General features: G+C 41.4%; 1 protein-coding gene across 3 annotated transcripts in view; it reads right to left on the bottom strand.

The window, feature by feature from the left end:
• The window catches only part of LOC133568706 (contactin-associated protein-like 4), a 284,727-nt gene that overhangs the window by 176,440 nt on the left and 82,358 nt on the right, over window positions 1-25,929 (bottom strand). For all 3 annotated transcript variants that reach the window (XM_061920807.1, XM_061920808.1, XM_061920809.1), the window contains exon 2: window positions 5,104-5,214. In XM_061920807.1, coding sequence (XP_061776791.1) covers window positions 5,104-5,214 — 111 coding nt within the window. The remainder of the gene's footprint in view (window positions 1-5,103; window positions 5,215-25,929) is intronic.

Genomic DNA, 25,929 nt, shown 5'->3' with positions numbered 1-25,929 from the left:
CCACTCGTGAACAAGACTCCTAGGTACTTGAACTCCTCCACTTGGGGCAGGGTCTCCTCCCCGACCCGGAGATGGCACTCCACCCTTTTCCGGGCGAGAACCATGGACTCGGACTTGGAGGTGCTGATTCTCATTCCGGTCGCTTCACACTCGGCTGCGAACCGATCCAGTGATTTTGGGAAGGCCATTCTAAAAAACCTTAATTCTAGCCTGATTTACCCATTTCTTTAACACTTTTGACATGTGTTTGGGGTCATTGTCCTGTTGGAACACCCAACTGCGCGCAAGACCCAACCTCCAGGCTGATGCTTTTAGGTTGTCCTGAAGAATTTGGAGGTAATCCTACTTTTTCATTGTCACATTTACTCTCCATAAAGCACCAGTTCCATTGGCAGCAAAACAGGCCCAAGCATAATACTACCACCACCATGCTTGACGGTAGGAATGATGTTCATGGGATTAAAGGCCTCACCTTCTATCTCCAAACATATTGCTGGGTATTGAGGCCAAACAGCTCAATTTTTGTTTCATCTAACCACAGAACTTTCCTCCAGAAGGTCTTATCTTTGTCCATGTGATGTCAGATGAAACAAACATCCGACAACTCATCAAACAACAAACTCAAGACAGCAATGACATAATGTTCTTTACAAGTGTATGTAAACTTTTCATCACGACTGTACATAAATATTCACAGCCTTTGCTCAATACTTTGTTGATGCACCTTTTGACAACAATCACAACCACACTGTGTGTGTGGCTTCTCTGCAGATTTTCAAGATTACTTTATGCTTGCATGTTCTCTCTGGGCACACGTGCAGAGAGTTTCTGGCCTGCCTAGACAATGCTCGCCTGTAAGCACCAAAAGGGTGGCTAAATAACAATGGACGTAGTAGAGAACCCAGGGGAACACCAGACCTGCTCAGTGGCCTTGTGGTTAGAGTGTCCACCCTGAGACTAGAAGGTCATAAGTTCAAACCAAAGACTATAAAACAGGGACCCATTACCTCCCTGCTTGGCATTCAGCATCAAGGGTTGTAAATGGGGGTCAAATCACAAAATGAGTCCCGAGCTGCTCACTGCTCCCCTCACCTTCAAGGGGGTGAACATGGGGATGGGTCAAATGCAGAAGATAATTTCACCTCATTTAGTGTGACTATCGTTGGGACTTTGACATTAACTTTTAACCACAGGTCAAGTATTTGAAGTTATGAGCCTTGAGTAAATAAAGTTGTATATCACTTATACTATAAGTATGGACTAATGACCCCACTATGAACAAGAAATGTCTCCAAATAGGTGACGAAAACAAATACTCGCCGAGCACAAGCATGCGATGATTTCTAAATGTTCAAGTAAGTTGCGTGAGAGACATCTGGTAATACACATTTGTCGTCAAAACCAAAGTTGAAAAGTTAAAGTACCAGTGATTGTCACACACACACTTGGTGTGGTGAAATTAACCTCCGCATTTGACCCACACCCTTGTTTACCCCTTGGGAGGTGAGGGGAGCAGTGAGCAGCAGCCGAACCCGGTAATCGTTTTGGTGATTTAACCCCCAATTCCAACCCTTGATGCTGAGTGCCAAGCAGGGATATAATGGACCTTAATAGTCTTTGGCCGAGGTTTGAACTCACAACCCACCGATCTCAGGGCGGACCCTCTAACCACAAGGCCACTGAGCATGTAAAATACTCTCATGGGTAGTCCACATCATTGTCTTTGATCAAAGCACTCTGAACAAATGTTCAATAAACACAAATACACTTTTGTTATTGTTAAGCTGTCTGAATGTCATTATTCCAAAACATAAGTCGTTCCACCATATAACATTTGCGTTGCCCATAGTGGCATCTTAAGGTATCGCTCGGTTGGTAGAGCGACCGTGCCAGCAACTTGAGGGTTGCAGGTTTGATCCCCGCTTCCGCCATCCTAGTCGCTGCCGTTGTGTCCTTGGGCAAGACACTTTACCCACCTGCTCCCAGTGCCACCCACAGTGGTTTAAATGTAAAAATTAAGATATTGGGTTTCACTATGTAAAGTGCTTTGAGTCAATAGAAAAAAGCGCTATATAAATATAATTCACTTCACTTCACATTATGTTTTTATATTTCTTTTTCTCAAGTGACTCAAAGTGATTTACAAACTCCAAAACCAGTGGAGTTGCCATCCAAGCAACGTTATTGTCATGTTTTGTGATCATGTTTTGTTTAGTTATGTTCTGTTTGGTTAAAACTCCATTAATTCCCTTTTTTTTTACGTATCCTTGTTTGTTTTGTCACCATGACGACCCATTAGTATCACCTGCCTCATTCATGGGACTCACACACCTGTTTCAATCATGTCACTATTATTTAAGGCTGGTTTTTCAGTTGGTCGTCCTGGCGTCATCACTCTGCTTCATGCCATGTTTATTGTTTTATGCCATGTCATAGTTCATGCTGCTCTGCTCTCGTCACCGTAAGTGTTTTTGTTTTTATGACCATAGTTCAGTTGATGTTTTTCTGTTTCCTAGCCAAGTCTGTCTACGCCTTGTGCGCGCCTTTTGTTTGCAATTTTTAAAGTAAGAATTAAATCATGTATTCACCTTCACGCCATGTCCAGTCCAGTTCTTTTGCATCTCAGGAAAAAAATCCACACAGAAAACTGCCTCAAAGTCCACAGTTTGACAGTTATCATGGACGCCCCTGCTTATTTCAGCCTATTTCAAGACAATGCCAAGCCACGTGTTGCAACAGCGTGGCTTCATAGTAAAACAGTGCGGGTACTAGACTGGCCTGCCTGTAGTCCAGACCTGTCTCCCATTGAAAATGTGTGGCGCATTATGAAGCCTAAAGTATCACAACGGAGACCCCGGACTGTTGAACAACTTAAGCTGTACATCAAGCAAGAATGGGAAAGAATTCCACCTGAAAAGCTTCAGAAATTGGTCTCCTCAGTTTCTAAACGTTTTTTGAGTGTTATTGAAAGGAAAGGCCATGTAACACAGTGGTAAAAAAAGTCACTGTGCCAACTTTTTTGCAGTGTGTTCCTGCCCATCCATCCATCCATTTTCTACCGCTTATTCCCTTAGGGGTCGCGGGGGGCGCTGGTGCCTATCTCAGCTACAATCGGGCGGAAGGCGGGGTACACCCTGGCATTTAATTGTAAATGAGTAATTATTTAAGAAATAATGTCACGGCCCGGGCACATGCCAAAGCGCATTCCTCAATGAGAGCAGCAGAGCGCACCTCGGGACACGCCCAGGGCCGCTCCTCTCTTGTACGCATCACTCCACCGGCTGCAATCAATCTGAAATCAGCGCACCTGTCGGTGATGATCTTCCTGGTCTTCTTAAGCCTGCAGAACCTGCCCTCCCTCGCCGGAATGTAGTTTCTCAATGGTGTACCTACCCTCCGTCGCCCTGAAAGTGAGCTGTGTGCGTCTCACTTCTCCCTGGATCTCCCTCTGGAGTCTGACTGCCTCCCTCGTCCCTCGACTACTTGCTCGCCCCCGGACTCTGACGCCTCTCTCTGCCCCACGGACCTCAGGCGAATCTCGGATCTTTTCTGTGTTGCCCTTTTGTCATGTTTTGTGGTCATGTTTTGTTTAGTTGTGTTATGTTACTTCAAGACTCCATTAGTTCCCTGTTTTTTCACTCCCTTGTTTTGTTTCCGTGACAACCCATTGGTCTCACCTGTACTCATTTGGACTCACGCACCTGATCTGTTTAGGACTCAATCATGTCACTATTATTTAAGCTTGTAGTTGCCAGGCAGTCGGGCTGGCGTCATTGTTGTTGTTCCATGCTCTGTTCATTCTCTTCATGCCACAGTTCATGCTTAATGCCCCTGCACGTAATTTTTGTTTATTCAACTCACAGTTAGCGAGTTTTTCATGTCCTAAGTCTTTTGCCTTTGTGGTAGTTTTTTTTTTTTTTAGCCAAGTTTGTTCTCCGCCTTGTGCGCGCCTTTAGTTTGCACCTTTTTTATAGGTAAATTAAAATATGTTTTTACCTTCACGCCATGTCCCGTCACCTTCCTTTGCATTCCGGGAAAACAAACCACACCACAGTCCAAGTTACGACATCTTTGGCTTTGTCTGCTTCCTCATTCAACATTTACGGTAAAACAGCTAATCGACACACATGGTCACACACATACGCTCTTGGTTTATTAGTATTGTTTATTATTATTATATATATATATACATATATTAGTATCATATGTATTATATATATATATATATATATATATATATATATATGTATATATAGTATTATTATATATATTATATAATAAATCATTGAACATTACAGCCCCCTGGTGTCTGTTGCCGTCTCTTCTCCTCTTAGTCAAACATAACAAATAAAGTTGTTTTTCAGTTCAAACATGAAATATATTGTCTTTGCAGTCAATTCAATTGAATATAAGTTGAAAAGGATTTGTACATCATTGTTCTCCCCGTGAATGCGTGGGTTCCCTCCGGGTACTCCGGCTTCCTCCCACTTCCAAAGACATGCACCTGGGGATAGGTTGATTGGCAACACTAAATTGGCCCTAGTGTGTGAATGTGAGTGTGAATGTTGTCCGTCTATCTGTGTTGGCCCTGCAATGAGGTGGCGACTTGTCCAGGGTGTACCCCGCCTTCCGCCCGATTGTAGCTGAGATAGGCGCCAGCGCTCCCCGTGACCCCAAAAAGGGAATAAGCGGTAGAAAATGGATGGATGGATGGATGTATTCTATTTTTATTTACCATTTACACAACGTGCCAACTTCTTTGGTTCTGGGTTTTGTACATTGAGAAAGCCATTATCTACATTTCAGGGACATTTACACCAGTGTGGGTGGCACTGGGAGCAAGGTGGGTGAAGTGTCTTGCCCGAGGACCCAACGGCGGTGACTAAGACGGCGAAAGCTGGATTCGAAACCAGGATCCTTCAAGTTTCTGATCGGTCGCTCAACCACCTGAGCCGCACCGTCCTTAGGCAGAACAGTGATAAATGAAAGAGGATGTTTGGGAGCGGATCCATCCCATCATTGTATTTCTTTACAAAGCAGCACGGCAATATTGAGCATCATCAAGGTTGTTTTGGAGTCACTCGACATGAATGATGAGCTCACCGTCTCGCCTGTTGAGTTTGGCGAAGACCGGAGCGTGACTGCTGGACAGCTGGGAAGAGCTGCGGAAGGCTGACGGCGGCAGATTGGACACCAACGCGCTGTCACAAACATCTGTGGACAGAAAACAAAGCATTAAGATATACAGTATAAATCATATTATATTCACTGTTTGCATGGAAGTCTAATTGCATGCTACAAAATTGTGTTGGAATACTTTGGGAATGTTCCTGTTCTGTTCCCAAGTCCATAAAGCTGTGGTCCCCAACCACCGGTCCAGGGACCGTTACCAGTCTGTGACGCATTTGCTACCAGGCTGCACAGAAACATTAGTTACTTTAGAAACTACCACATTCTCTCAGACTTAACTTTCGCCTGTCACACTAAACCAGGCCTGGGCAATTATTTTGACTCTGGGGCCAAATTTAAAGACAACAGTGTGTCTGGGGGCCGGTATATCTATTTTTAGGAACACTAATAAAAAAAAAACCTCACTATAATGTCTGATTAAATGCTAAAAATGTTATGACAGACCGCCTTAAAAAACGGAATGGAATTTTAAATTTGTTTACTGAATGAGACACCCAGAATGTGGACTATGGTGTGGTTGGTTTTCCCGTGTTGCAAAGCGATTGGAACGGACATGGCGTGAAGGTAACAACATATTTTAATCTTAACACAAAAAAGGAACAAACGAAAAAGCTCCAGAGAGCCACTAGGGCGGCGCTAAAGGGCCGCATGCGGCTCGAGAGCCGCGGGTTGCCGACCCCCGACCTAGTATATACAATAATATAAACCAAGTAATTGTATTTCATTTAGGATTATTTCATATCTTCATTTAAATAAAAAATGATTTTTATCTATTTTAGATACAGTCAATAAATAATGTGAACATGTATCCTAACATGGAAATCTAAGAGAATATGTTGTGAATGAGGATGCTTGTGGACTCGGAATTTTTTTACATATTTTTATTTTTTTTTTAAAAAACAGTTCCTCCAACATATTCAATTTTAGACGATTTCTCTTCTTGGTTATTATTACGCGGCGGAAATCTTTCTTTTTTGCCTGAGGCTGCTCCATGATCTCCGACGACGATAAATTACAAATGACCAACAACAGAAGTGCGGTGATTCTGTTGGCAGCAGCATCTCGTTGTCAAGACTTGAACTATGGGGTGCTTTGTTTTTCCGAGGCAAATGAAAGTTGGCACGAGCAAGACGTGAATGTAAGTACATATTTATTTCTAACACTATAACTCAAAAATGTAAGGACTGTTTGGCATCGTGGTGCCGGGTTCGATTCCCTCGAGGATGCGTTGACGTGAACACAACAAAGGTAAGATCTTAAAAAATATTAATTTAACAAAAATAGAGCTCTGAACAGAAATACTGGAGCTAATAAAAATGCAAACCAAAAACGCTAGTATGAAAACTGGGAAATGCAAACAGAAAACTAAACTTGGCACGAAAGCACAAATATGTAAAAACAAAAAACAATTAGCATGTGAGCTAAGAAAAGGCAGGTGGCTTAGCATATGAGCTAGCGAGAATAAACGTAGAAAAAGTAGCAATCGTCACTTGTTGCATGAGAGCAAATTAGAGTCTCCCGGGCAGAAGAATGAAAAGAGGAAGGCTTATAAAGGGAAGGTGATTAACAGAGAACAGGTGTGCAGGAACCGGGCGTGACAGCTGAAACTAATAAGTAACCATGGTGATGGACTAAACGGGAAATACACGGATCAAACGGAGAATGAGAACAAAGATGGAAAAATAAACAATAATATGTGAAGATCCGAGTCACGGATCGCAACAAAAAAGGCAAACAAAAGGCGCGCACGAGGGCGGAAGTACAAAACTTGGCTATAAAACAAAAACTAGCACAAAGGCATGACTATGGACAAAAGAAACAAACTTAAATAACTGTGACATAAAGAAAACCAAAAACTTACGTGGCATGGACCAGAGGGAAACTATGGACAGTGTGGTTAACAGGCATGGCATGGCACCTGGCAACTACAGGTTTAAATAATGGACATGATTAGTGCAAACAAGTGTGAGACAGGAGGACAGGGGCGTGACATGAGGATAAGGTGAAAACTAATGAGTTGTTATGGTAACAAAACAAACCAGGAAGTGCGAAAACAGGAACTGATTGTCCAAAAAACAAAACCGAACATGACCAAAACAAAACATGATCCCATAGACCTAGCACTAATTGCTAGTTTCATGCCACAGTTCCCTGAGTGTCCCAGGCTATAGTTAATGCTAAGTATTTAGCTTCAAGTGCAATCGGCACCTTGTTCCTGTGCCTTGTTTTCCGTTTTTTGTACCTCTGAGTTTTTGTTCAAGATTCAATCATGTTTTTACCTGAACGCCTGGTCCGTATGCATCCCTGGGAGAACGACTGCGCATAAAGATGCGACCCAAAGGTGACACAAACTTGCAATAAGAAACATATGTTTGATGTACCCTAAGATTTTTTGTTAAAATAAAGCCAATAATGACATTTTTGTGGTCCCCTTTATTTAGAAAAGTACCCAAATAATTTTCTTAGCAGTACCAAAATATTGGTATCGGGACAACACTATGCTCCAGATAGTGGATTTGTTGATTGTTGTCTTTATCTCTGTGGACTACAACCTACCTGCTGTCACTAAGGGGGAGGTAGCGCCCCCTGAGGTGAGTGAGAGCAGAGAGTGTGCAGGTCCACCGAGGAAACACTTCAGAGAAGAGAAAGAAGAGCAAGAGGAAAAGAGCAGGTAGCAGAGTCGTTGGCCTTTAGGAGTCTCCGGAGAGTCTGAGCAGTGGAGCTCAACTCCGAGAAAGAAAAATGAAGCTAAACACTTGCTGGAGTCTGCAGACAGTCAACATGACCCCCGGCTAACTTCCTGGAATATTAAACTCCTGCATTTCTCATCCACAGTAGATGCATTTTGTATTTCTGAACAGCTAACTCGTCTTTTTCTGACATTTACAATTTAGCCCAGATTTGAGTGTGGACGGGGCGTGATATTATTTTACTTTCTTGTTTCCACTAGTGTTGCCCCGTTACCATCCATCCATCCATCATCTCCTGCCTATCCGAGGTCGGATCGCGGGGGCAGCAGCCTAAGTAGGGAAGCCCAAACTTCCCTCTCCCCAGCCACTTCGTCCAGCTCTTCCCAGGGGATCCCGAGGCGTTCCCAGGCCAGCGGGGAGACATAGTCTTCCCAACATGTCCTGGGTCTTCCCCGTGGCCTCCTACCGGTTGGACGTGCCCTAAACACCTCCCTAGGGAGGCGTTCGGGTGGCATCCTGACCAGATGCCCGAACCATCTCATCTGGCTCCTCTGGATGTGGAAGAGCAGCGGCTTTACTTTGAGCTCCTCCCGGATGGCAGAGCTTCTCACCCTATCTCTAAGGGAGAGCCCCGCCACCCGGCGGAGGAAACTCACTTCGGCCGCTTGTACCCGTGATCTTATCCTTTTGGTCATGACCCAAAGGTCATGACCATAGGTGAGGATGGGAACGTAAATCGACCGGTAAATTGAGAGCTTTGCCTTCCGGCTCAGCTCCTTCTTCACCACAACGGATACCGATACCCAAATTATTTCGATACTTTTCGGGACTTTTCTAAAGAAAGGGTACCACGAAAAATTGCATTGTTGTTGGCTTTATTTTTAAAAAAAATCTTAAGGTACATTAAACATTTTGTTTCTCGTTGCAAGTTTGTCCCTATATAAAATAGTGAACACACTAGACAACTTGTGTTTTATTAGTAAGTAGGCAGACAAAGGCTAATTTAGCCTGTTGACATTTGCAGTAACATATTGTGTCATTTTCCATTCTACTATTTGGTCAAAATTATTAAAGGGGAACATTATCACCAGACCTATGTAAGCGTCAATATGTACTTTGATGTTGCAGAAAAAAGACCATATGTTTTTTTAACCGATTTCCGAACTCTAAAAGGGCGAATTTGGCGATTTAAACGCCTTTCAATTGTTCGCCTGTCGGAGCAATGACCTTTCACCCGTGACGTCACAACATGAAGCAATCCGCCATTTTCTCAAACACATTACACACACCAAGTCAAATCAGTTCTGTTATTTTCCGTTTTTTCGACTGTTTTCCGGTACCTTGGAGACATCATGCCTTGTCGGTGTGTTGTCGGAGGATGTAACAACACGAACAGGGACGGATTCAAGTTGCAACAGTGGTCAAAAGATGCGAAAGTCCCACGTTTGTTCCGCAAACTATACCGACGACAGCTATGCTACAACAGAGATGGCAAGAGTGTGTGGATATCTTGCGACACTCAAAGCAGATGCATTTCCAACGATAAAGTCAACGAAATCACGAAGGTGAGTTTTGTTGATGTTATTGATTAATGTGCTAATCAGACATATTTGGTCACAGCATGACTGCAAGCTAATCGATGCTAACATGCAATTTAGGCTGGCCGTATGTATATATTGCATCATTATGCCTCATTTGTAGCTATATTTGCATCCAGCCTTTCCCTCCACCCAAATTTAATGCCAAACAAACACATACCAATCGTTGGTTGGAAGGCGATCGCCGAATTAATCTGCGCTTCCTCCCGGGCCGCTGTCTGTCGTGAAATGGCTCAAAAGCCTATGTTTTTTTTTTAACTTAGTTTTCGGTACCTGCCTCCACACTCCAACCATCCATTTCAATACGTGTAATCTGTTGAATCGCTTCCGGTGCTGAAATCCGAGTCCAAATCCGAGCTACTATGCTATTCCTTTCTGTGCTATTCACCATGTTTGCTTTTGGCGTCACAGGACAATAGACGGGTGGATATAGCGATGGTGTAAATCAGGCACTTTGTAGCCGTTTTTCGGGATATTGCGTGATGGGTAAAATTTTGAGAAAAACTTCGAAAAACAAAATAAGCCACTGGGAACTGATTTTTATTGGTTTTAACCCTTCAAAAATTGTGATAATGTTCCCTTTTGATGACAAGTGGTAGAAAATGAGTTATTAATCTACTTGTCCATTTACTGTTAATATCTGCTTACTTTCTCTTTTAACATGTTCTATCTACACTTCTGTTAAAATGTCCTAATCACTTATTATTCTGTTGTTTGATACTTTTCATTAGTTTAGGATGATATGACAAATTTGCGTATCAATCCGGTACCAAGTAGTTACAGGATCATACATTGGTCATATTCAAAGTCCTCATGTGTCCAGGGAAATATTTCCTGAGTTTAAAAACATAATATACATTCCAAAAAAACGAAAAAAGATGTTGTGATGCCAAAACATATTGACGTAATCATAGTAGTATCGCCGAGATACACTCCTGTACTTAGTATCATTACAGTGGATGTCAGGTGTAGATCCACCAATGGCGTTTGTTTACATTTTGATGCCGGTGAGCTAGGTGTGTAGTGAAGCATGTTTAGCTATTCCTCGTCCTCCAGTGATAATGGTACTTGTAAGAAACATACTTTATTTGTCGCCATGGAAGCGAGGATTAGCAATTTAGAAGTCGCTAAAACACTGCCGATGGCGGACGCATGTTAGCCGCTAACTAGCTAGCTATGTCTTAAAGCACCTCTTCTTGAGGGTGTTTCAGTGTTATAACTTCACCTTTATCGTTAGTTTTTAAGCCAAAATGCGTCAGTTCTCCCTTTTCTGTCTACACACTGTGCGGACTTTTGGACGACGTTTCTTCAATGTTAGGTTGTGATGTTGATTAAACCATTGAAATTTGGTCATTTCCCAACTGACATCGCAGATGCAACATTAGACTTTAACGTTGTCTCAGTTTACAAATACAACTACCATAAATTGATTAACGTGCACCCCGACGGGTGTTAGCATTTAGTGGTCAATTGTACGAACTATCAGTGACGTGCGGTGAACTAAACACCAGATGAGGCATACATACTTTTTTTTTTCTTTTTACTTAAATTCATATGTGCAGCTCTAGTCTTTGTTGATTTAGGTTGCACATTAGAGTTACAGGGAAAAATAGGGTGTTATTCGCTTTCATAATAACATTATCATAATGATATTACGACATGATAAATGGGTCCAAAAACTATTTGATAAAGTTCTTATTAAGAACTTTTTGGTCCCATTTGCTTTTAACTAAATAAATAAAGAATTGTGAGTGTATATTACCTTTCTGTATTTGTATCTGAAGCAGCAATAGCTATCCTCCATGAAAACGTACTTTGTATGATCGCATTCATTTTGTCTTAAAGTCCAGTTTAGAGATGGATTTAATCTTGGATACAGTATATAATCCTCCATATTGGCAGAAACATTCATTTAATTCAATTTCATTCCAATAAATTAAACAATATTTTCGCATCTGACAAATACACCCACAAACTCTAATAAAAATGCCATGTTTGTTATTAATACAGCTAAAAAAAAAAAGAAATGAAAAAAAAATAGCTGGAGAGACCTGTGTCTGCTAGCTTGAGCGCCCCCACTTCTCCCAGTGTGGCGAGTCAGAGTACTTCTAAGGCATTGAACTGCAAGTTGACAATATATCACCCCCTACCTTGAGGCAGAGGTACTTGCTGCCTCAAGACCTGCCTTTTCCACGTGGCAGCATGCCCCCCCCCCCCCTCGCACTCACGCCCAAGACGCACTGTGTGTAGCCGTGGAGGCACCACCTGTGTCTGCCTCACTTCTCATCTGCTGCATTGTTTTGATCAGGAAACACGGAATTTCCGCAATTTTGACCATGAAAATGATCAAACTATACAGGGACCACACCAAAATCACAAAGAAAGAATAAACCAAAAGATAAATATTAAAACTTATTTTATTTTATCACTTCATTTTGGAACATCTCATGGTTAAGTCACCTGGTGGCAGGTGAGGCACTGCGAACTATGTACTGTACTGTCCAATCTACTAATAAAAGTTTCAATCAATCAATCAAAACCGACTTTGAAACAATGTTGCATAATAAATCTAAAGGACAAGTATGTATAATCAAGGTTGTATTGATGTCTCGTGCCCACTGGGCTGCGGGACCACAAGAAGGGATGATTATTTGATCAAAATGAGAGCCCCTTCACTCTGTCATGTTATTAAATAAAAAGGTAAAGGTCAGAGACTTAAATTGTGTTGTCTGTCTTAAAATAATCATTTTGTGTAGAAAATACGGGGACGGCGTTCCTGCTTCGATCCCCACCTAGAACCAACCTCGTCACGTCCGTTGTGGCCTTGAGCAAGTCACTTCACCCTTGGTCCTGATGGGTTCAGGTTAGCGCATTGCATGGCAGCTCCCGCCACCAGTGTGTGAATGTGTGTGTGAATGGGTGAATGTGGAAATAGTGTCAAAGCGCTTTGAGTACCTCGAAGGTAGAAAAGCGCCATACAAGTATAAACCATTTACCATTTATCAAATAAGTGTGTGTCGCTATAGTGTTGTTCACTCTGAGTAAATTAGACTTCATGAAGGCCAAACAAGAATGTGATCTATGAACATTATGGGATTAGGGTTCTACATTTAGACAGGAGCCTTCATTTCAGTATCAGAGATTATTGCTTTAGATCAGCGGTCACCAACGCGGTGCCCGCAGGCACCAGGTAGCCCGTAAGGACCAGATGAGTAGCCCGCTGGCCTGTTCTAAAAATAGCTCAAATAGCAGCACTTACCAGTGAGCTGCCTCTATTTTTTAAATGTTATTTATTTACTAGCAAGCTGGTCTCGCTTTGCTCGACATTTTTAATTCTAAGAAAGACAAAACTCAAATAGAATTTGAAAATCCAAGAAAATATTTTAAAGACTTGGTCTTCACTTGTTTAAATAAATTCATTTATTTTTTTACTTTGCTTTTTATAACTTTCAGAAAGACAATTTTATAGAAAAAAATACAACCTTAAAAAGGATTTCGTTACGCCTGTGCGGCATTGTGATGCCAAATTGTTACTTCGAGGATGCGTCAAATTACAACGCAGCAAAAGGTATGAACTAAAGATTTTTTTAACAAAAAGGTGCTGCAGAACAAAAATACTGGCGCTAAGAAAATGCAAACAAAAGACGCTAGCATGAAAGCTAGGACAAACAAATAGTAAACTAAACTGGCACATAGGCACACAAAGGGGAAAACAAAACATTTAGCATGAGAGCTAAAAATGAATAAAATTGCGCAGCGTGAGAGCTCGCGAGAATACAGAAATTGCATGTAAGCAAAAGCGCAAAGCAGACGTACCGTTGTGTATAAACAAATTAGAGTCCCAGGCAGAAGAATGAAAAGAGGAAGGCTTATAAAGAGAAGGTGATTATTTGTAGCAGGTGTGCAGGACCGTGAGTAGCAGGTGAACTAATGAGTGACCATGGTGACGGAACAAACAGGAAAAAAGAGGTAAAATGACGGAGTGATACAACTATGGAAACAATAAACAATAATATGAGAAAATCAGAGTACGGATCTTAACAGATTTTAGGATTTTTAAACACATTTCCTTTTTACCTTTTAAATTCCTTCCTCTTCTTTCCTGACGATTTAAATAAATGTTCAAGTATTTTTTTTTTATTGTAAAGAATAATACATTTATTTTAATTTAATTCTTCATTTCAGCTTCTGTTTTTTCGACGAAGAGTATTTGTGAAATATTTCTTCAAACTTATGATTAAAATTAAAAAAAATTATTCTGGCAAATCTAGAAAATCTATAGAATCAAATTTAAATCCTATTTCAAAGTCTTTTGAATTTCTTTTAAAATTTTTGTTCTGGAAAATCTAGAAGAAATAATGATTTGTCTTTGTTCGAAATATAGCTTGGTCCAAATTGTTATATATTATAACAAAGTGCAGATTGTTTTTTAACCTATTTAAGACATGTCAACAAAATTCTAAAATTAATCTTAATCAGGAAAAATTACTAATGATGTTCAATACATTATTTTTTTATTTTTTCCAAAAGATTCGAATTAGCTGGTATTTCTATTCATTTTTGAATTTTAAAGAGTCGAAAATTAAGATAAACTATGTTTAAACATTTTATTTTTTTGTATTTTCTCCTCTTTTAAACCGTTCAATTAAGTCTTTTTTTATCATTTATTTTCTACAAAAAACCTTCCATAAAAGGGAAAAAAAATGTACGACGGAATGACAGACAGAAATACCCTTTTTATATATATGTGTGTGTATATATATATATATATATATATATATATATATATATATATATATATATATATATATGTGTTTGGATTTATTTATTAAAGGTAAATTGAGCAAATTGGCTATTTCTGGCAATTTATTTAAGTGTGTATCAAACTGGTAGCCCTTTGCATTCATCAGTACCCAAGAAGTAGCTCTTGGCTTCAAAAAGGTTGGTAACCCCTGCTTTAAAATAAAGCAACTGCATGGTAAAAATAACAAACTATACTAGTTTATCAGACTTGTCAGCCATGTTTTTTTTTTTGCCTGCTTTCGCTGTCTGTGTGATATTTCCAACTTGCCGGCAGCGTGTAACATTATGTCTACAAAAAAAAAAAAAAAAAAGTACCACCCTGCTCATGTACTTAAAGGCTGGGAGAGGTCATGGAGGAGTCGTGGGTGGAAAAGTTTCGGAAGAGGACTTTAGAGTTGAACCGCAGGTCCATCCCATCAATACAGCGCGACTGACAGCAGCGCCCGAGATTAAAAATGAATCCGCCGAGCGTTTGAGGCTTCTGGAGGCACAATTAACCCCTTGCTAAACCCCTCATCCACCACTCCGACCCAGCCAGGCGGGCTCAGGCTGCACCCGGTCTAAAGAGAGCGAGGGCCCTCGGCTCATTGTCCGCTTCTTCTTCACGCCTTTTTGAATAACAAAGAGCTCGGAGGGTCCGTGGTGGGGAGGCGGGAACCCTGAATACAGATGAGCGCCATCCATCAGCTCAACAAACACAAGGTCCTGCACTTTAGTACTCTTTCAAACCCAAAAGCCCAAGAGTGCTTTGCAGCTTCTTGGTGAGAAAGGCCTGATTTTTTTTTTTTTTTTTTTTTTCATTTTTTCGCACATTCGGATCACGTCGGAATGTTGTTGTGGTTCCACTTGGCGCCCGCTCAGGCAGAAACATCAATAAACAACTTAGGCATGCACACAACTTCTCCCTGCACTTACTTTGTCACTTTTCCTGCTTGTAAACAACACTTCTGTCTTAACAAGGTAACGCAAACACTGGCTTTTAATCAAGACTGCATGGAGACAGACTGAAGACCGACTTCAACTAAAAGGGTAAAAATATGCACAATCGTGGTTGGGTGTATTTGAGACGATATATTAGTCTCCACGGTGTGATTTGTCTTTCACTGGGCAAAAATAAACAGAAAATTAAAAATATAGATGTGGAGAGGCGGAGCCGGCTGTCCGACGGCAAGGCAGGGCACAACGTAACCCAGCCCTAGATGGCGGCGGGGAGGCGTGGCCGGCAGTCCGACGGCGAGGCAGGGCACAACGTAGCCCAGCCCAAGTTGGCGGCGAGGAGCTGTGGCCGGCAGTCCGACAGCGAGGCAGGTCACGCCAGGATGGCGGCGAGGAGGCGAGGAGGCGTGGCCGGCAGTCCGACGGCGAGGCAGGGCACAACGTAGCCCAGCCCAAGTTGGCGGCGAGGAGGCGTGGCCGGCAGTCCGACAGCGAGGCAGGTCACGCCAGGATGGCGGCGAGGAAGCGTGGACGGCAGTCCGACAGCGAGGCAGGTCACGCCAGGATGGCGGCGAGGAGGCGTGGCCGGCGGGCGAGCGGCGAGGCGAGGCGTGCCGGGAGCAACGCCGCAATCAAGATAAGGTGGGTGGATCGCGCACCTGAGGACAATTGAGTAATCCTCTCGCACTGTATAAAAGGGCGACAGCCGTGAACACCAGCGAGAGAGGCGGAGATACGAAAAGGAGCCAGAGGGAAACTGACGCAGAGAGAGAGAGACTGAGCGCACGAGAGAGGCGACGACGCCCGAAGCAGAAAGGCAAGCGGCAGAGCGAGCGGCAGACGGAGCAGCTGAAAAGCAGTCTTTATTGAAAAATAAAGAAGTCTAAACGTACGGCCACTATGTCCTTCCTTGACGGTCCTTGGAACCCGTACGGCGGCTTGAGAAGTCTGTCACAATAGACATACGATCAAATATATGCATAAATCATCCATAGAATATGTGCAAATGGTTCCAGAATATATTTGTATTGGACAAAGACAGGCCCTATTTGTCGTGATCTGGCAGCTGTGCTGCTACCTGTCTGCTTTTTGTTGCTGTGCCTGGTTTCTGGGTCACGGGGCTGAGCCACACACCTGATCTATATAGGTCTTGAGTTCTAACCCCGCCCGAGTCATACCAAAGACTGTAAAAAAATGGGACCCATTACCTCCCTGCTTGACACACAGCATCAAGTGTTGGAAATGGGGGTTAAATCACCAAAAATTATTCCCAGGCACTGCCACTGCTGCTGCTCACCTCTCCCCTCACCTCCCAGGGGGTGATCAAGGGTGATAGGTCAAATGCAGAGGGTAATTTCGCCACACCTTGTATGTGTGTGACAATCATTGGTACTTTTTTTTTTTAACTTTTATTATTTTTTCAAATCAATAGCGTTTTTCATATTCTTTATCTAAGTGCTGGTATTCACAACTTTCTTTGGCCCCGTGAAAGATTATTTTGCACTAGCTTATCGATAAAAAAAAAAAAGCAAAGAGAAAGAGTCACAATGTGTGGATTTAGGCGCTCAATTCCACGAAATGATACGAGGGGCAAACGGATTAGTTTGTTACAACCAATGTTTGGCCGTGCGATAATCCAATCCAATCCACTTTATTTATATAGCACATTTTAAAAAAGAAATATTTTTCCAAAGTGCTGCACAACAATATTAAATACAATATTCAAATATAGAAATCTCCGATAATGGCTTTTTTGCTGATATTCTGATATTGTCCAACTCTTAATTACCGATTCCGATATCAACCGATACCGAAATATACAGTTGTGGAATTAATACATTATTTGCCTAATTTTGTTGTGATGTCCCGCTGGATGCACTAAACCAGTGGTCCCCAACCAATCGGGCCGTGGCCCGATACCGGGCCGCAGAAGAATTTTTGATAAAAAAAAAAATATTTTTTTATTTTTATTAAATCAACATAAAAAACACAATATACACTTACAATTAGTGCACCAACCACAGAAACCTCCCTTTTTCATGACAAAAAAGTCCCTTTTTCATGACAAAGCAGAAAAAAAAAAAAAAAGGGATAAATTATTAAGCGTTGACCGGTCCGCGGATACAAAAAGGTTGGGGACCACTGCATTAAACAACGTAACAAGGTTTTCCAAAATAAATCAACTCAAGTTATGGAAATAAATGCCAACATGGCACTGCCATATTTATTATTGAAGTCACAAAGTGCATTTTTTTTTAACATGCCTCAAAACAGCAGCTTGGAATTTGGGACATGCTCTCAATGAGAGGGCATGAGGAGGTTGAGGTGGGTGGGGTTGTGGGATGTGGGGGGTAGCGGTGGGGTGCATATTGTAGCGCCCCGGAAGAGTTAGTGTTGCAAGGGTTTCTGGGTATTTTTTCTGTTGTGTTTATGTTGTTAGGGTGTGGATGTTCTCCCGAAATGTGTTTGTCATTTTTGTTTGGTGTGGGTTTACAGTGTGGCGCATATTTGTAACAGTGTTAAAGTTGTTAATACGGCTACCCTCAGTGTGACCTGTATGGCTGTTCAAGTATGCCTTGCATTCACTCGTCTGTGTGAAAAGCCGTAGATATAATGTGAATGGGCCGGCACGCAAAGGCAGTGCCTTTAAGGTCTATTGGCGCTCTGTACATCTCCCTACGTCTGTGTACCAGTCCGTACACGGACAGTAATACAATTTACTTTTTAAACCGATACAAAAAATTTCCGACATTTTAAAGCATTTATCGGCCTTTAATATCGGCAGTCCACAATTATCGGACATCTCTATTCAAATATTATCCTTAGCTCCACTAATGACTGAATAAAAAAAATAAAAAAATAAGTCTAAAAACAATATAAAAATAAACATGGTTAAAAACAGAGACAATGTATGAAAACAAAGGGGCAGGATTGGCCAACAATTTAAAAAATACTCAATTCTATTCTGGGTTGTTATTTTTGTTTTTTTTGTCCATTTAACAAAATCAGGATTATCACATTTTCATTCTGGAGCTCTCTACTTTGTTGTTAACATAATATACTTGTTTTGACACTCGAATGTATATACTCTGATGATTAACTTGTGTGATGACTGTATTATGCTGATAGTATATATTTGTACTATGACTTGATTAACGTGGACCCCGGCTTAAACAAGTCGAAAAAATTATTAGGGTAGTCAATTGTACGGAATATGTACTGCACTGTGCAATCTACTAATAAAAGTATCAATCAATCAATCAAAAAAAGCATGTATTAGACCTTAGATTGTGCAAGTGTACCTAATAAATGTGGGAACTGAGCCGAAGATGTTGTTGTGGCTTGTGCAGCCCTTTAAGACAATCGTGATTTACAGGGGGTGGACGGATGGAGCCGACAGCAGGCTAGGACAAACAGTGGTCCTGCCCAAGATGGCGGTCAGGAGGCTGAGCATGCAGTGGAGCGGAGAGGCGGGGCACGCCTGGAGCGACACGAACGACGGCAAATACATCAAGGCCGTGGAACAGAGACACACTATGGGCTTATATACATACACACACACACACATCCACAAAAAAAATATACGCCACACATACACGCAAATCCTGTAAGGGTGATTAATGGATTGTCAGCGCCTGAGAGCTGCGACCGACCACAATGACCTTGAACTACCTTCCCTCTGTTGCTAGATATCTCGAGATGTATGTTGTAATATGTATATGTGCTTTGCCATGGAGGTTTTTTTCTCACTCCGAACTGGGCCCCCTTAGGAGCCCAGTCTGGATTGTATTTTTGTACTCATCCTTCCCCAGCGTTTACCTTTTTCCCATCTTTTAAGGGGCGCCTTATGGCGACCCATCAGCATTCTTGTTCTGTAACCCTGCACACTGTTTGTCTAATCTTGAACAGGTTTGTGCTGAAAACAAAGTTTTGTTGTACTTGTTGCATTGACAATAAAGACATACCTACCTACTAGGGCTGTGAATCTTTGGGTGTCCCACCGTTCGATTCAATATCGATTCTTGGGGTCACGGTTCGATAATATATCGATTTTTTCGATTCAATTCGATTCTTGATTCAAAAACGATATTTTTCCGATTCAAAATGATTCTGTATTCATTCAATACATAGGATTTCAGCAGGATCTACCCCAGTCTGCTGACATGCAAGCATAGTAGATAAAACATTTTAAAAACTTTTATTATTGTAAAGGACAATGTTTTATCAACTGATTGCAATTATGTAAATTTGTTTTAACTATTAAACGAACCAAAAATATGACTTATTTTATCTTTGTGAAAATTTCGGACACAGTGTGTTGTCAAGCTTATGAGATGCGATGCAAGCCACTGTGACACTTTTTTTTAATTGTTATAATTGTCTAATGATAATGTCAATGAGGGATTTTTAATCACTGCTATGCTGAAATTATAACTAATATTGATACTGTTTGATAATATTCATTTTTGTTTCACTACTTTTGGTTTGTTCCGTGTCGTGTTTGTGTCTCCTCTCAATTGCTCTGTTTATTGCAGTTCTGAGTGTTGCTGGGTCAGGTTTGGTTTTGGAATTGGATTGCATTGTTATGGTATGGTCTGTCTATCTGTGTTGGCCCTGCGATGAGGTGGCGACTTGTCCAGGGTGTACCCCGCCTTCCGCCCGATTGTAGCTGAGATAGGCGCCAGCGCCCCCCGCGACCCCAAAAGGGAATAAGCGGTAGAAAATGGATGGATGGATTTTATGGTATTGTTGTTTAGTGGTTTGTTGGATTGATTTAAAAAAAAAATGTTTTTTTAATCGATTTTTTAAAAATTAGAATCAATTCTGAATTGCACAAAATAAACGATTCGATATCGAATCGATTTTTTCCCACACCCTTACTACCTACCTACCTATCAGAGTCAGGTGCATTAACGACACACCTGCTCTCAATCCGTGCATCTTCTGCTGCAGCGTAGAAGGGGAGAAGGAGGAGCAATCGTGGCAGAAGTAGGAGAGGAAACACCCGACAACGAAGACGACGAGAGCGACCCAGAGAGAGATGAGCCCCCGCGGAAGACGCAGCCACCAGCCACCGAAAGGCGCGCCGCGACGAGCAGGAAGAGAGGTCGCGCTAAAAAATTTGCGTGACCGACTGGCAAGAAAACGTGTTCATTGAAATAATAAACAAGAGTCAATCCTGTTACAATGCGTCTTGCATCGATGGTCACGGCAACCCACACGATGACGGCTGGAGACCTGTCACATTGGGCTATATAAGTAAACTTTGATTGATGGATTGATCGATCGATACAATGTGCTGTGAGTGTGAAATGGTCATTGCGTCATAGCTGCAAGAAGCAAACCCAAGAAGGCGGCAGAGTTAGTGGGACTTATCTTTAGCGACGGCGCTGGCAGCTAAGATTTTGCGTAGGAGAGCCCCTCCGCATCATTTGAATTCTCTGCGTGTGGATGGAACAAGCTGATTAAGACTGTTGCATTATTCAACAGAAGCCGGTGTGTGTGTGTGTGTGTGTGTGTGTGTGTTCCAAAGCTGCCAGTGGACAACTTGTTAATTGATTAATTGAAATGCAGAGCCTTTTGCGCAGCGCTAACAAATACCCCGAAGGTGAGGACATGGCAGGCACACTCGCCTCCTTGTTTCATTAACGGCGCTTTAACACGTAATTAACGGCGAAGGCTTGAGAGGCCCACAGCGGAGAGCATCACCAAGCTCTCCACCGGCTTCAACCAGATACTCTCTTCAGCTGAGCACCTAAATGAGGCAAAAGGTAATCCTTAATGGTTGGGTAATAAAAAATGGGGTTGTACAAATGTAGTGAGTCTTATTCTGCGTTGTGTATTATTTTATGTAGGAGACACTCCACCATTCCGTCGTTTCATCATTTATTGGACACCTTTGTTGGAAACATGAAACACATACACAGGTCTCTACTTTTCTGGCGGAGTGATACCTCATCAGCAAAAGTCCGATAGAAGAGGAAGTAAACAACATTCATTCATATGAAAATAATCATTTAAATTACATTAACAAAAACGTTTTATCACAAAAAAATAATAATACACAAATCCACATACCTTTGTTGGAAACATGAAACACATACACAGGTCTCTACTTTTCTGGCGGAGTGATACCTCATCAGCAAAAGTCCGATAGAAGAGGAAGTAAACAACATTCATTCATATAAAAATAATCATTTAAATTACATTAACAAAAACGTTTTATCACAAAAAAATAATAATACACAAATCCACATACCTTTGTTGGAAACATGAAAGACATACACAGGTCTCTACTTTTCTGGCGGAGTGATACCTGCGTAAATACCATGTGTAATTATGACCAAACATTTCCAACATTCGACGCTCTAGTCCTTATTTAACAAAATTGTGCATTAAAAAATACTTAAAACCACACATCACTTATACCTACAACATTAATGTGTCAACTTTTAAAGTATTATGAAAGTTTAGAAATAATATTTAAACAAGAAACACAGAGCAATGAAGAACTATTACCTCATCAGCAAAAGTCCGGTAGAACAGGAAGTAAATATCCGAAAAAAACGCAGTCACTTCCTGAAGAAGACATTCGGTTCTTCAAAATAAAACCAATACTTCAAAATAAAACATAACACTGTCTCGTTCATAATATAGCGCAACAACATCACACTATTACACAAACCCCGTTTCCATATGAGTTGGGAAATTGTGTTAGATGTAAATATAAACGGAATACAATGATTTGCAAGTCCTTTTCAACCCATACTCAGTTGAATGCACTACAAAGACACCATTTTTGATGTTCAAACTCATAACATTTTTTATTTTTTTTTGCAAATAATATTTAACTAAGAATTTCATGGCTGCAACACGTGCCAAAGTAGTTGGGAAAGGGCATGTTCACCACTGTGTTACATCACCTTTTCTTTTAACAACACTCAATAAACATTTGGGAACTGAGGAAACTAATTGTTGAAGCTTTAAAAGTGGAATTCTTTCCCATTCTTGTTTTATGTAGAGCTTCAGACATTCAACAGTCCGGGGTCTCCGCTGTCGTATTTTATGCTTCATAATGTGCCACACATTTTCGATGGGAGACAGGTCTGGACTGCAGGCGGGCCAGGAAAGTAGCTGCAACACTCTTTTTTTACGAAGCAACGCTGTTGTAACGCGTGCTGAATGTGGCTTTGCATTGTCTTGCTGAAATTAGCAGGGCCGTCCATGATTAAGATGGCGCTTAGATGGCAGCATATGTTGTTCCAAAACCTGTATGTACCTTTCAGCATTAATGGTGCAATGGGTAACTTACATATGTGTAAGTTACCCATACCTTGGGCGCTAATGCACCCCCATACCATCACAGATGCTGGCTTTTGAACTTTGCCTCGATAACAGTCTGGATGGTTTGCTTCCCCAATGGTCTGCATGACACGATGTCGCATATTTCCAAAAACAATTTGAAATGTGGACTCATCAGACCACAGAACACTTTTCCACTTTGCATCAGTCCATCTTAGGTGATCTCAGTCCCAGAGAAGCCGGCGGAGTTTCTGGATGTTGTTGATAAATGGCTTTCGCTTTGCATAGTAGAGCTTTAACTTGCGCTTACAGATGTAACGACGAACTGTTTTTAGTGACAGTGGTTTTCTGAAGTGTTCCTGAGCCCATGTGGTGATATCCTTTAGAGATTGATGTCGGTTTTTGATACAGTGCCGTCTGAGGGATTGAAGGTCACAGTCATTCAATGTTGGTTTCCGGCCATGCCGGTCACGTGGAGTGATTTCTCCAAAATCTCGGAACCTTTTGATGATATTATGGACCGTAGATGTTGAAATCCCTAAATTTCTTGCAATTGCACTTTGAGAAACGTTGTTCTTAAACTGTTTGACTATTAGCTCACGCAGTTGTGGACAAAGGGGTGTACCTCTCCCCATCCTTTCTTCTGAAGGACTGAGCATTTTTTAGGAAGCTGTTTTTACACCCAATCATGGCACCCACCTGTTCCCAATTAGCCTGCACACCTGTGGGATGTTCCAAATAAGTGTTTGATGAGCATTCCTCAACTTTATCAGTATTTATTGCCACCTTTCCCAACTTCTTTATCACGTGTTGCTGGCATCAAATTCTAAAGTTAATGATTATTTGCAAAAGAAAATAAAAAATGTTAATCAGTTCGAACATCAAATATGTTGTCTTTGTAGCATATTCAACTGAATATGGGTTGAAAATGATTTGCAAATCATTGTATTCCGTTTATATTTACATCTAACACAATTTCCCAACTCATATGGAAACGGGGTTTGTATATGTCCCAACAAAACGACGAGTTTGCGCACTTTGAAATTCTGCTAATATTTTACTGGAATTAACCACTGCAACCATCTAATGGCAGATTCTAGCTAATGTTTGTCCAGATAGTCTCTGCAACCTTGAAGTGCAATCGTGCAGCACGAGGACCGATGTTCCCACTCGGATTCTAACGCAATTAGCGAAGAAGAGTGACTTACAGCACGCTGCATTATTTCTCTATTAGCATTCCATTAGGACCGTTTTTTTTTATTATTTATTTAATTCACCCTGTGTCTTAATGTCCTAATGTCGCAGCCATGCATGGCAAACATTTTCAAAATGATCTTAATGAGGAAAACAACACATTTATTTTTCCGTGTGATGCCTGTCACGATCAGGCTAATGTGCAGCTTTTTTTTTTTGTCCTCCACTGACAAACTACACATCAAAAGTGACGACATACATCAATAACAACTGCAAAAAAATAATCCTTTTTATTGAAGAGCCACATTAGAAAACACACAACAAATGATCAAAGAAATATATTACACCTAAGCTTTCACTTAAAAAATACACAAGAAACCTCCGGAATGTAACATTTAAACACCTTCTTTTTTACCCAAAAATGATAAAAGTATTATCGTCGACCCAACTCTCTCCTTTGAGTCACACATTAAAAGCGTTACTAAAACGGCCTTCTTTCATCTCCGTAATATCGCTAAAATTCGCTCCATTCTGTCCACTAAAGACGCTGAGATCATTATCCATGCGTTTGTTACGTCTCGTCTCGATTACTGTAACGTATTATTTTCGGGTCTCCCCATGTCTAGCATTAAAAGATTACAGTTGGTACAAAATGCGGCTGCTAGACTTTTGACAAGAACAAGAAAGTTTGATCACATTACGCCTGGACTGGCTCACCTGCACTGGCTTCCTGTGCACTTAAGATGTGACTTTAAGGTTTTACTAGTTACGTATAAAATACTACACGGTCTAGCTCCATCCTATATTGCCGATTGTATTGTACCATATGTCCCGGCAAAAAATCTGCGTTCAAAGGACTCCGGCTTATTAGTGATTCCCAAAGCCCAAAAAAAGTCTGCGGGCTGTAGAGCTTTTTCATTTCGGGCTCCAGTACTCTGGAATGCCCTCCCGGTAACAGTTCGAGATGCCACCTCAGTAGAAGCATTTAAGTCTCACCTTAAAACTCATTTGTATACTCTAGCCTTTAAATAGACTCCCTTTTTAGACCAGTTGATCTGCCGTTTCTTTTCTTTTTCTTCTATGTCCCACTCTCCTTTGTGGAGGGGGTCCGGTCCGATCCGGTGGCCATGTACTGCTCGCCTGTGTATCGGCTGGGGACATCTCTGCGCTGCTGATCAGCCTCCGCTTGGGATGGTTTCCTGCTGGCTCCACTGTGAACGGGACTCTCGCTGCTGTGTTGGATCCGCTTTGGACTGGACTCTCGCGACTGTGTTGGATCCATTATGGATTGATCTTTCACAGTATCATGTTCTCATAGTCATTATTGTCACCGATGTCCCACTGGGTGTGAGTTTTCCTTGCCCTTATGTGGGCCTACCGAGGATGTCGTAGTGGTTTGTGCAGCCCTTTGAGACACTAGTGATTTAGGGCTATATAAGTAAACATTGATTGATTGATAAAAGGAATTTTACCTGCAACTTTCCTTTTGTATCTTAGTCAAGCAACAATACTTGAAAGGGCAACAATACTTTTTAGGGGGGATTTTGCCTATGGTTCACAATCATTATGAGAGACAAGAAGAATATATATTTTTTTTTAATGCGTTCTAACCCATAATATAAGCTTATAATGGAGTCAACGGGAGGTACTCTATTCCACCCCTTAAACTCTCTAAATTAACATCCAAAAAGCGCCAACAATACTCCATTTACATTTCGTGACCTGAATGTCTTGTTTTGTGGATCGCATGTTTTATTTTGAAAAGTAACTCCTCTCATTTTAGGTCACTTGCCCTTCCTTTTGTGTCATCAGTGTGACATCATCCCTGATTGTTTCCACCTACCTCATGTGTCTCATAAGCCTACGCCTCCCTTTGTTCTGTGCCAGATTGTCTCGTTTATTCCTGCCTCTCTAGCCTCCTGTCCATGCCTTGCCTTGTCTCATGTTTAAATACCTTGATCATGAATTCCCTCGTTGATATTTTGAGTTGTCTTTTTCTCCTCCTCAGCAGAGTGATTTTGTGTTATTTAGTTTTGCAGCCAAAGCGGTGAGTTTTCAGTTTTTCTTACAGTTCTGCCTTTTCCTCAAATTTTTGAGGGATATTTTTTGTTAACCTTTATTAGATTAGAGACAGTGTAGAAGTTTCATAGCCATCGTTTCTTCCTCCCGTTGGAGCTGTTTTTGTTTATAATAAATTTAATAGAATATACGGCGCC

This window comes from Nerophis ophidion, linkage group LG14 (genome assembly GCF_033978795.1).
Source record: "Nerophis ophidion isolate RoL-2023_Sa linkage group LG14, RoL_Noph_v1.0, whole genome shotgun sequence".
In the NCBI taxonomy this organism is placed as follows: Eukaryota; Metazoa; Chordata; class Actinopteri; order Syngnathiformes; family Syngnathidae; genus Nerophis; species Nerophis ophidion.
The sequence above is the reverse complement of the archived record's forward strand: the minus strand, read 5'-3'. Positions and strand labels throughout refer to the sequence as shown.